Source organism: Pseudophryne corroboree, chromosome 6 (genome assembly GCF_028390025.1).
Source record: "Pseudophryne corroboree isolate aPseCor3 chromosome 6, aPseCor3.hap2, whole genome shotgun sequence".
Lineage (NCBI taxonomy): Eukaryota > Metazoa > Chordata > Amphibia > Anura > Myobatrachidae > Pseudophryne > Pseudophryne corroboree.
This window is the reverse complement of record NC_086449.1, coordinates 837503863-837517320: the sequence shown is the minus strand read 5'-3', so window position 1 is coordinate 837517320 and position 13458 is coordinate 837503863. Positions and strand designations below refer to the sequence as shown.

At 46.3% G+C, this 13458-nt stretch overlaps 1 protein-coding gene across 4 annotated transcripts in view; it reads left to right on the top strand.

Annotated features, from left to right (window-relative positions):
- The window catches only part of LOC134933874 (solute carrier organic anion transporter family member 1A2-like), a 279409-nt gene that overhangs the window by 179629 nt on the left and 86322 nt on the right, over window positions 1-13458 (top strand). For 3 of the 4 annotated variants that reach the window (XR_010179767.1, XM_063929412.1, XM_063929411.1), the window contains exons 5-7: window positions 4286-4401; window positions 4946-5095; window positions 7401-7499. Coding sequence is in view for 3 of the 4 variants with exons in the window: in XM_063929412.1 (XP_063785482.1) it covers window positions 4286-4401; window positions 4946-5095; window positions 7401-7499 (365 nt within the window). In the remaining variant the exon portion in view is untranslated. The remainder of the gene's footprint in view (window positions 1-4285; window positions 4402-4945; window positions 5096-7400; window positions 7500-13458) is intronic. The other variant, XM_063929413.1, reaches the window with a different exon arrangement.

Sequence of the window (13458 nt, the reverse complement as noted above, 5' to 3'; positions counted from 1 at the left end):
ACTAGACATTCCAGTAGTAGGCAGCATGCCCTATACTAGGTATTCCGGTAGTAGGTAGCATGCCCTATACTAGGCATTCCGGTAGTAGGTAGCATGCCCTATACTAGGCATTCCGGTAGTAGGTAGCATGCCCTATACTAGACATTCCAGTAGTAGGCAGCATGCCCTATACTAGACATTCCAGTAGTAGGCAGCATGCCCTATACTAGGTATTCCGGTAGTAGGTAGCATGCCCTATACTAGGCATTCCGGTAGTAGGTAGCATGCCCCATACTAGACATTCCAGTAGTAGGCAGCATGCCCTATACTAGGCATTCCGGTAGTAGGCAGCATGACCTATACTAGGCATTCTGGTAGTAGGCAGCATGCCCTATACTAGGAATTCCGGAAGTAGGCAACATGCCCTTTACTAGACATTCCGGTAGTAGGCAGCATGCCCTATACTAGACATTCCAGTAGTAGGTAGCATGCCCTATACTATAAATTCCGGTAGTAGGCAGCATGCCCAATACTAGACATTCCAGTAGTAGGCAGCATGCCTTATACTAGACATTCTGGTAGTAGCTAGCATGCCCTATACTAAGCATTCCGGTAGTAGGTAGCATGAACTATACTAGACATTCCAGTAGTAGGCAGCATGCCCTATACTAGGCATTCCGGTGGTAGGCAGCATGCCCTATACTAGACATTCCAGTAGTAGGCAGCATGCCCTATACTAGGCATTCCGGTAGTAGGTAGCATGAACGGTACTAGATATTCCGGTAGTAGGTAGCATGAACTATACTAGACATTCCGGTAGTAGGCAGCATGCCCTATACTAGGCATTCCGGTAGTAGGTAGCATGCCCTATACTAGACATTCTGGTAGTAGCTAGCATGCCCTATACTAAGCATTCCGGTAGTAGGTAGCATGAACTATACTAGACATTCCGGTAGTAGGTAGCATGCACTATACTGGACATTCCGGTAGTAGGTAGCATGCCCTATACTAGACATTCTGGTAGTAGGCAGCATGCCCTATACTAGTCATTCCAGTAGTAGGCAGCATGCCCTATACTAGGCATTCTGGTAGTAGGCAGCATGCCCTATACTAGGTATTCCGGTAGTATGCAGCATGCCCTATACTAGGCATTCCAGTAGTAGGCCGCATGCCCTTTATTAGGCATTCCGGTAGTAGGTAGCATGCCCTATACTAGGCATTCCGGTAGTAGGTAGCATGCCCTAAACTAGGCATTCCGGTAGTAGGTAGCATGCCCTACACTGGACATTCCGGTAGTATGCAGCATGCCTTATACTAGGTATTCCAGTAGTAGGCAGCATGCCCTATACTAGTCATTCCGGTAGTAGGTTGCATGACCTATACTAGGCATTCCGATAGTATGTAGCATGCCCTATACTAGGCATTCCGGTAGTAGGTTGCATGACCTATACTAGGCATTCTGGTAGTAGGTAGCATGCCCTATACTAGGCATTCCGGTAATAGGCAGCATGCCCTATACTAATCATTCCGGTAGTAGGTTGCATGACCTATACTAGGCATTCCGGTAGTAGGTAGCATGCCCTATACTAGACATTCCGGTAGTAGGCAGTATGCCTTATACTAGACATTCCGGTAGTAGGTTGCATGACCTATACTAGGCATTCCGGTAGCAGGCAGCATGCCCAATACTAGGCATTCCGGTAGCAGGCAGCAAGCCCAATACTAGGCATTCCGGTAGTAGGCAGCATACCCTATACTAGTCATTCTGGTAGTAGGCAGCATGCCCTATACTAGACATTCCGGTAGTAGGTTGCATGACCTATACTAAGCATTCTGGTAGCAGGCAGCATGCCCAATACTAGGCATTCTGGTAGTAGGTAGCATGCCCTATACTATGCATTCCAGTAGTAGGTAGCATGACCTATTCTAGGCATTCCTGTAGCAGACAGCATGCCCAATACTAGGCATTCTGGTAGTAGGTAGCATGCCCTATACAATGCATTCCAGTAGTAGGTAGTATGACCTATACTAGACATTCCAGTAGTAGGCAGCATGGCCTATGCTAGGCATTCCGGTAGTAGGCAGCATACCCTATACTTGGCATTCCAGTAGTAGGCAGCATGTCCTATACTAGGCATTCCAGTAGTAGGCAGCATGCCCTATACTAGACATTCCAGTAGTAGGCCGCATGCCCTATACTAGGCTTTCTGGTAGTAGGTAGCATGCCCTATACTAGTCATTCCAGTAGTAGGCAGCATGTCCTATACTAGGCTTTCTGGTAGTAGGTAGCATGCCCGATACTAGACATTCCAGTAGTAGGCAGCATGCCCTATACTAGGCATTCCGGTAGTAGGCAGCATGCCCTATACTAGGCATTCCAGTAGTAGGCAGCATGGCCTATACTAGACATTCTGGTTGTAGACAGCATGCCCTATACTAGGCATTCCGGTAGTAGGTAGCATGCCCTATACTAGACATTCCGGTAGTAGGCAGCATGCCCTATACTAGACATTCCGGTAGTAGGCAGCATGCCCTATACTAGACATTCCGGTAGTAGGCAGCATGTCCTATACTAGTCACTCCGGTAGTAGGTAGCATGCCCTTATACTAGGCATTCAGGTAGTAGGCAACATGCCCTATACTAGGCATTCCGGTAGTAGGCAGCATGTCCTATACTAGGCATTCCGGTAGTAGACAGCATGCCCTATACTAGTCATTCTGGTAGTAGGCAGCATGCCCTATACTAGACATTCCGGTAGTAGGTTGCATGACCTATACTAGGCATTCCGGTAGCAGGCAGCATGCCCAATACTAGGCATTCCGGTAGCAGGCAGCAAGCCCAATACTAGGCATTCCGGTAGTAAGCAGCATACCCTATACTAGTCATTCTGGTAGTAGGCAGCATGCCCTATACTAGACATTCCGGTAGTAGGTTGCATGACCTATACTAAGCATTCTGGTAGCAGGCAGCATGCCCAATACTAGGCATTCTGGTAGTAGGTAGCATGCCCTATACTATGCATTCCAGTAGTAGGTAGCATGACCTATTCTAGGCATTCCGGTAGCAGACAGCATGCCCAATACTAGGCATTCTGGTAGTAGGTAGCATGCCCTATACTATGCATTCCAGTAGTAGGTAGCATGATCTATACTAGACATTCCAGTAGTAGGCAGCATGCCCTATACTAGGCATTCCGGTAGTAGGCAGCATGTCCTATACTAGGCATTCCAGTAGTAGGCAGCATGCCCTATACTAGTCATTCTGGTAGTAGGCAGCATGTCCTATACTAGGCTTTCTGGTAGTAGATAGCATGCCCTATACTAGTCATTACAGTAGTAGGCAGCATGTCCTATACTAGGCTTTCTGGTAGTAGGTAGCATGCCCGATACTAGACATTCCAGTAGTAGGCAGCATGCCCTATACTAGGCATTCCGGTAGTAGGCAGCATGCCCTATACTAGGCATTCTGGTAGTAGGCAGCATGCCCTATAATAGACATTCCGGTTGTAGACAGCATGCCCTATACTAGGCATTCCGGTAGTAGGTAGCATGCCCTATACTAGACATTCCGGTAGTAGGCAGCATGCCCTATACTAGACATTCTGGTAGTAGGCAGCTTGCCCTATACTAGACATTCCGGTAGTAGACAGCATGCCCTATACTAGACATTCCGGTAGTAGGCAGCATGTCCTATACTAGTCACTCCGGTAGTAGGTAGCATGCCCTATACTAGGCATTCAGGTAGTAGGCAGCATGCCCTATACTAGGCATTCCGGTAGTAGACAGCATGCCCTATACTAGTCATTCCGGTAATAGGTAGCATGCCTTATACTAGTCATTCTGGTAGTAGGCAGCATGTCCTATACTTGGCATTCCGGTAGTAGACAGCATGTCCTATACTTGGCATTCCGGTAGTAGACAGCATGTCCTATACTTGGCATTCTGGTAGTACTGTAGGCAACATGCTCTATACCGCCTGGAGGCAGCAAACGGGTTGTTGGCCTCGAGAGATCCATCTCCTGCTTTGAATGGGTCTGGTACATGGATGTGTTGGTGTGACGGTGGGATGTGATTGAATAGGTGCAGCATCCATCCATGTACTTTCACCTCTCTCACCTACTACCGAGGAACTAAAGAACGCTCAATCTGTTGAATACTGCACATGACAAGACCAGTTAATTGGGAGGTAAAACAATGAGTATACATAACAAGAAATGTATTATCATTATCTAATTGTCATTGAGCAATGCCTATTGGGATAGCTCTGGCTGCACCATAACGTGAGGTTCTTGTCCTTAATACACAGCTACCAGTATGAGAGAGCAACGGCCAACACATTGCAGAACATGACCTCCCACACCTCCCACGCTCACCTGTGTGTGGCAGGTCAGAGCCACGCCCGGGACCCCGAGTTTTCAGAAGGTGCCTTTTATAATTTTGTATTTTCCATGTCTCTTCCTCTGCTCCGGCGGCGGTGTGATGCTCTGCAGAATATATCGGTAGTAACCGGTCACACTGCCGTACACTAGTAACAGGGAATACGGTGGGATGGAGAGAGAGATATTTATCCCTATATATCATATTAAACAAGGAAAGAAATTCTCTTATCACTAATATAATCTGAGTACAGTGAAATAAAGCATTTTTTGTAACCAGAATTAAAATTATTTTATTTTTTTAAATATATATTTTATCATTTTTTCGGGGGAGACGAGGGGAGGGATTGTGCCGCCAGACGTTACCGCCATGTGGGGCTGCGCACTTTAACGTCTATTACAGTAGACAGTCTTGGCTAATTTTCCTGCGCACGTCTGTGGGGTGTGAGTAGTAACTAGTGAAGATGTTCCTTTGCCAACTATACTGGTGGCACTTTCCGGCGATGGTACAGTATCCCCCCCCCTCCCCTCTCAGTGTAATTGTTGTTTGGCTAGCACTTACCCACTGAGCCACCTCTCTCCCTGCACAGAGTGCACAGCGGGATCCTCAGAGTCCTTGATGTGGATATTTGTTCTTGTTGGGAATATTCTACAAGGATGTGGAGAGGTCACAATGGAGCCGCTGGGACTGTCGTACATTGATGACTATGCAAAAGTGGAAAATTCTCCATTTTACATCGGTAACTAATAAGTATGACTTAACGAGCATCTGCTGATGTGCTTGTCATAATATTATTATTAGTCACAAAATATTCATATATTCTACTAGAACAATCTTGTGATGGTTAAAATAAATTACAATTAAGAGACCATTTCCTTAGGAAAATCTTTAAAAAATAATAAATTTAGTAATTTTTTGATCCAGTGGCGTTTGGGTTAATTCTGCGCTACACAGCGAGAAGTAATATGAGAGGGGCGCGTTACATTCCTCTTCCCGTTACTGCTGAGCCCCCTCCCACATGATGCTGCAAATACACTGTGGGAGACCCCACTGATCCCTCCCAGGGGAAGCTCAGGAGACCCCACCAGCAGCAGAAAGAACAAGGGTCCTAATCATTATGTTCCCGTTACACATATTTTCGCCATGTTTTTGTTGGGAATGACGTGTATACAGGTGCTGATACTGCAGTGTTATATAGGCACACACCAGCGGGTGTCTCACACTATGAGCCGCCCAGTTACTTACCCAGTGGTGTGGGTTAATTGGTAGATAGCAGGTACATCCGTACTCACTGTTACATGCACACTGGTGATGCACACACCAGCATATGTCTCACACTATGAGCCGCCCAGGATTCTACCCAGTGGCATTGGCATATTGATAGATAGCAGGTACATCTGTACTCACTGTTACATGCACACTGGTGATGCAGCAGAGTTATACAGGCGCACACCAGCAGATGTCTCACACTATGAGCCGCCCAGTTACTTACCCAGTGGCATTGGCGTATTGATAGATAGCAGGTACATCTGTACTCACTGTTACATGCACACTGGTGAAGGAGCAGAGTTATATAGGCACACACCAGGTGTCTCACACTATGAGCCGCCCAGTTACTTACCCAGTGATGTTGGTTTATGGATAGATAGCAGGTACAGCTGTACTCACTGTTACATGCACACTGGTGAAGGAGCAGAGTTATATAGGCACACACCAGCAGATGTCTTACACTATGAGCCGCCCAGTTACTTACCCAGTGGCATTGGCGTATTGATAGATAGCAGGTACAGACGTACTCACTGTTACATGCACACTGGTGAAGGAGCAGAGTTATATAGGCACACACCAGCAGATGTCTCACACTATGAGCCGCCCAGTTACTTACCCAGTGGCATTGGCGTATTGATAGATAGCAGGTACAGACGTACTCACTGTTACATGCACACTGGTGAAGGAGCAGAGTTATATAGGCACACACCAGCAGATGTCTCACACTATGAGCCGCCCAGTTACTTACCCAGTGATGTTGGTTTATGGATAGATAGCAGGTACAGCTGTACTCACTGTTACATGCACACTGGTGAAGGAGCAGAGTAATATAGGCACACACCAGCAGATGTCTCACACTATGAGCTGCCCAGTTACTTACCCAGTGGCATTGGCGTATTGATAGATAGCAGGTACAGACGTACTCACTCTTACATGCACACTGGTGAAGGAGCAGAGTTATATAGGCACACACCAGCAGATATCTCACACTATGAGCCGCCCAGTTACTTATCCAGTGGTGTTGGTTTATGGATCGATAGCAGGTACAGCTGTACTCACTGTTGCATGTACATTGGTGATGGAGCTTCTGTCTCCCACCACGTCATTGTATACAGTAAAGATCAAGATGGCCCCTGCACATGCTTAGTAGAGATCTCGGCATCCATCTTTGGGAGAGGGCATAGAACCGAATAAGTGAAGTCTGTGCCGTAGTGCGCTCATCTTCCAACGGTTCTAAGTTTCAGGCCCTTTACGCAAATTCCACAAACACTGATCACTGATAGTTTTAGGAGTGTGTGTGGGATAACTGACCCCTCTTCAGATGACGTTAGTCCCCGGTCCCCTGCTGTGTCCTATTGGAAGAAGCACCGCAGTGCATCCAGCGTTCCTCCCTCACACATGCGCACAATGCTCGGCAGTAATTAGCGGTGACAGTGTTTGGGATTTTTGGAGCAGCGGTTTAGCAACTGGAGCAATACTACATAGCTCTGGTATTCTAGTGTCCTCCACTGCAACTCACAGCGGGGTGAATACTTAATTATCCGGGACCAAGCTGCCCTCAATAATGAATAGTTAGGGCACCATGAGCGCTCCTGACACTTCTCTCCCAGGTGGATAACACATAGAAATGCATTATGATAACATACAGTATATAATATCTGTAACGTAATATGTGCCCTGTATTGCGGCATAGAAGGCAGAATGTGACCCGGTGATGTCATTGTGTAGCAGGAGATAAATACTTGTGTCTTAGTAAATTCTCTTCTTTCCATTAGGAATAGTACAAACGCTGTCCATCGGGGGCCCTCTCCTGGGATCGCTCATGGCGGCATACTTCGCAAAGCTGTACGTTGACGTTGGTTACGTAAATCTGGGTAATACACAACAATACGTATATAAATGTTTCTTCATCGTGACTGCGGTAGATTTATGTAGCAATCAATCGGCGATGATATAATAACAAATAACACATAGGGTGGGATTTATTGCCAGTATGCACACATAGGGTGGGATGTATTGCCAGTATGCACACATAGGGTGGGATGTATTGCCAGTATGCACATATAGGGTGGGATGTATTGCCAGTATGCACACATAGGGTGGGATGTGTTGCCAGTATGCACACATAGGGTGGGATGTATTGCCAGTATGCACACATAGGATGGGATGTATTGCCAGTATGCACACATAGGGTGGGATGTATTGCCAGTATGCACACATAGGGTGGGATGTATTTCCACTATGCACACATAGGGTGGGATGTATTGCTAGTATGCACACATAGGGTGCGATTTATTGCCAGTATGCACACATAGGGTGGGATGTATTGCTAGTATACACACATAGGGTGGGATGTATTGCCAGTATGCACACATAGGGTGGGATGTATTGCAAGTATGCACACATAGGATGGGATGTATTGCCAGTGTGCACACATAGGGTGGGATGTATTGCCAGTATACACACATAGGGTGGGATGTATTGCCAGTATGCACACATAGGGTGGGATGTATTACCAGTATGCACACATAGGGTGGGATGTATTACCAGTATGCACACATAAGGTGGGATGTATTGCCAGTATGCACACATAGGGTGGGATGTATTGCCAGTATGCACACATAGGGTGGGATGTATTTCCACTATGCACACATAGGGTGGGATGTATTGCTAGTATGCACACATAGGGTGGGATGTATTGCCAGTATGCACACATAGGGTGGGATGTATTTCCACTATGCACACATAGGGTGGGATGTATTGCTAGTATGCACACATAGGGTGCGATTTATTGCCAGTATGCACACATAGGGTGGGATGTATTGCTAGTATACACACATAGGGTGGGATGTATTGCCAGTATGCACACATAGGGTGGGATGTATTGCCAGTATGCACACATAGGGTGGGATGTATTGCCAGTATGCACACATAGGATGGGATGTATTGCCAGTATGCACACATAGGGTGGGATGTATTGCCAGTATACACACATAGGGTGGGATGTATTGCCAGTATGCACACATAGGGTGGGATGTATTACCAGTATGCACACATAGGGTGGGATGTATTACCAGTATGCACACATAAGGTGGGATGTATTGCCAGTATGCACACATAGGGTGGGATGTATTGCCAGTATGCACACATAGGGTGGGATGTATTGCCAGTATGCACACATAGGGTGGGATGTATTGCCAGTATGCACACATAGGGTGGGATGTATTACCAGTATGCACACATAGGGTGGGATGTATTACCAGTATACACACATAGGGTGGGATTTATTACCAGTATACACACATAGGGTGGGATGTATTGCCAGTATGCACACATAAGGTGGGATGTATTGCTAGTATGCACACATAGGGTGGGATTTATTACCAGTATACACACATAGGGTGGGATGTATTGCCAGTATGCACACATAGGGTGGGATGTATTGCCAGTATGCACACATAGGGTGGGATGTATTACCAGTATACACACATAGGGTGGGATTTATTGCCAGTATGCACACATAGGGTGGGATGTATTACCAGTATACACACATAGGGTGGGATTTATTACCAGTATACACACATAGGGTGGGATGTATTACCAGTATACACACATAGGGTGGGATTTATTACCAGTATACACACATAGGGTGGGATGTATTGCCAGTATGCACACATAGGGTGGGATGTATTGCCAGTATGCACACATAGGGTGGGATGTATTACCAGTATGCACACATAGGATGGGATGTATTGCCAGTATGCACACATAGGGTGGGATGTATTACCAGTATACACACATAGGGTGGGATTTATTACCAGTATACACACATAGGGTGGGATGTATTGCCAGTATGCACACATAGGGTGGGATGTATTGCCAGTATGCACACATAGGGTGGGATGTATTGCTAGTATGCACACATAGGGTGGGATGTATTGCCAGTATGCACACATAGGGTGGGATGTATTACCAGTATACACACATAGGGTGGGATGTATTTCCACTATGCACACATAGGGTGGGATGTATTACCAGTATGCACACATAGGACGGGATGTATTGACAGTATGCACGCATAGGGTGGGATGTATTACCAGTATGCACACATAGGGTGGGATGTATTGCCAGTATGCACACATAGGGTGGGATGTATTGCCAGTATGCACACATAGGGTGGGATGTATTACCAGTATACACACATAGGGTGGGATGTATTGCCAGTATGCACACATAGGACGGGATGTATTGACAGTATGCACGCATAGGGTGGGATGTATTACCAGTATGCACACATAGGGTGGGATTTATTGCCACTATGCACACATAGGATGGGATGTATTGCCAGTATGCACACATAGGGTGGGATGTATTGCCAGTATGCACACATAGGGTGGGATGTATTGCCAGTATGCACACATAGGGTGGGATGTATTGCTAGTATGCACACATAGGGTGGGATGTATTGCCAGTATGCACACATAGGGTGGGATGTATTGCTAGTATGCACACATAGGGTGGGATGTATTACCAGTATGCACACATAGGGTGGGATGTATTGCTAGTATGCACACATAGGGTGGGATGTATTGCCAGTATACACACATAGGGTGGGATGTATTGCCAGTATACACACATAGGGTGGGATGTATTACCAGTATGCACACATAGGATGGGATGTATTGCCAGTATGCACACATAGGGTGGGATGTATTACCAGTATGCACACATAGGGTGGGATTTATTGCCAGTATGCACACATAGGATGGGATGTATTGCCAGTATGCACACATAGGGTGGGATGTATTGCCAGTATGCACACATAGGGTGGGATTTATTGCCAGTATGCACACATAGGATGGGATGTATTGCCAGTATGCACACATAGGGTGGGATGTATTGCCAGTATACACACATAGGGTGGGATGTATTGCCAGTATGCACACATAGGGTGGGATGTATTGCCAGTATGCACACATAGGGTGGGATGTATTGCCAGTATGCACATATAGGGTGGGATGTATTGCCAGTATACACACATAGGGTGGGATGTATTGCCAGTATGCACACATAGGGTGGGATGTATTGCCAGTATACACACATAGGGTGGGATGTATTGCCAGTATGCACATATAGGGTGGGATGTATTGCCAGTATGCACACATAAGGTGGGATGTATTACCAGTATACACACATAGGATGGGATGTATTGCTAGTATGCACACATAGGACGGGATGTATTGCCAGTATGCACACATAGGGTGGGATGTATTGCCAGTATGCACACATAGGGTGGGATGTATTGCCAGTATGCACACATAGGGTGGGATGTATTGCCAGTATGCACACATAGGGTGGGATGTGTTGCTGGTATGCACACATAGGGTGGGATGTATTGCCAGTATGCACACATAGGGTGGGATGTATTACCAGTATGCACACATAGGGTGGGATGTATTGCCAGTATGCACACATAGGGTGGGATGTATTGCCAGTATGCACACATAGGGTGGGATGTATTACTAGTATGCACACATAGGGTGGGATGTATTGCCAGTATGCACACATAGGATGGGATGTATTGCCAGTATGCACACATAGGGTGGGATGTATTGCCAGTATGCACACATAGGGTGGGATTATTGCCAGTATACACACATAGGGTGGGATGTATTGCCAGTATGCACACATAGGGTGGGATTATTGCCAGTATGCACACATAGGGTGGGATGTATTGCCAGTATGCACACATAGGGTGGGATGTATTGCCAGTATGCACACATAGGGTGGGATGTATTGCCAGTATGCACACATAGGGTGGGATGTATTGCCAGTATGCACACATAGGGTGGGATGTATTGCCAGTATGCACACATAGGGTGGGATGTATTGCCAGTATGCACACATAGGGTGGGATGTATTGCCAGTATGTACACATAGGGTGGGATGTATTACCAGTATGCACACATAGGGTGGGATTATTGCCAGTATACACACATAGGGTGGGATGTATTGCCAGTATGCACACATAGGGTGGGATTATTGCCAGTATGCACACATAGGGTGGGATGTATTACCAGTATGCACACATAGGGTGGGATTTATTGCCAGTATGCACACATAGGATGGGATGTATTGCCAGTATGCACACATAGGGTGGGATTATTGCCAGTATGCACACATAGGGTGGGATGTATTACCAGTATGCACACATAGGGTGGGATTTATTGCCAGTATGCACACATAGGGTGGGATGTATTGCCAGTATGCACACATAGGGTGGGATGTATTACCAGTATGCACACATAGGGTGGGATTTATTGCCAGTATGCACACATAGGGTGGGATGTATTGCCAGTATGCACACATAGAGTGGGATGTATTGCCAGTATGCACACATAGGGTGGGATGTATTGCCAGTATGCACACATAGGGTGGGATGTATTACCAGTATGCACACATAGGGTGGGATGTATTGCCAGTATGCACACATAGGGTGGGATTATTGCCAGTATGCACACATAGGGTGGGATGTATTACCAGTATGCACACATAGGGTGGGATGTATTGCCAGTATGCACACATAGGGTGGGATGTATTGCCAGTATGCACACATAGGGTGGGATGTATTGCCAGTATGTACACATAGGGTGGGATGTATTACCAGTATGCACACATAGGGTGGGATTATTGCCAGTATACACACATAGGGTGGGATGTATTGCCAGTATGCACACATAGAGTGGGATGTATTGCCAGTATGCACACATAGGGTGGGATGTATTGCCAGTATGCACACATAGGGTGGGATGTATTACCAGTATGCACACATAGGGTGGGATTTATTGCCAGTATGCACACATAGGACGGTATGTATTACCAGTATGCACACATAGGGTGGGATGTATTACCAGTATGCACACATAGGGTGGGATGTATTACCAGTATGCACACATAGGGTGGGATTATTGCCAGTATACACACATAGGATGGGATGTATTACCAGTATGCACACATAGGGTGGGATTATTGCCAGTATGCACACATAGGGTGGGATGTATTGCCAGTATACACACATAGGGTGGGATGTATTGCCAGTATGCACACATAGGATGGGATGTATTGCCAGTATGCACACATAGGGTGGGATGTATTGCCAGTATGCACACATAGGGTGGGATGTATTTCCACTATGCACACATAGGGTGGGATGTATTGCTAGTATGCACACATAGGGTGCGATTTATTGCCAGTATGCACACATAGGGTGGGATGTATTGCTAGTATACACACATAGGGTGGGATGTATTGCCAGTATGCACACATAGGGTGGGATGTATTGCAAGTATGCACACATAGGATGGGATGTATTGCCAGTATACACACATAGGGTGGGATGTATTGCCAGTATGCACACATAGGGTGGGATGTATTACCAGTATGCACACATAGGGTGGGATGTATTACCAGTATGCACACATAAGGTGGGATGTATTGCCAGTATGCACACATAGGGTGGGATGTATTGCCAGTATGCACACATAGGGTGGGATGTATTTCCACTATGCACACATAGGGTGGGATGTATTGCTAGTATGCACACATAGGGTGCGATTTATTGCCAGTATGCACACATAGGGTGGGATGTATTGCTAGTATACACACATAGGGTGGGATGTATTGCCAGTATGCACACATAGGGTGGGATGTATTGCCAGTATGCACACATAGGATGGGATGTATTGCCAGTATGCACACATAGGGTGGGATGTATTGCTAGTATGCACACATAGGGTGGGATGTATTACCAGTATGCACACATAGGATGGGATG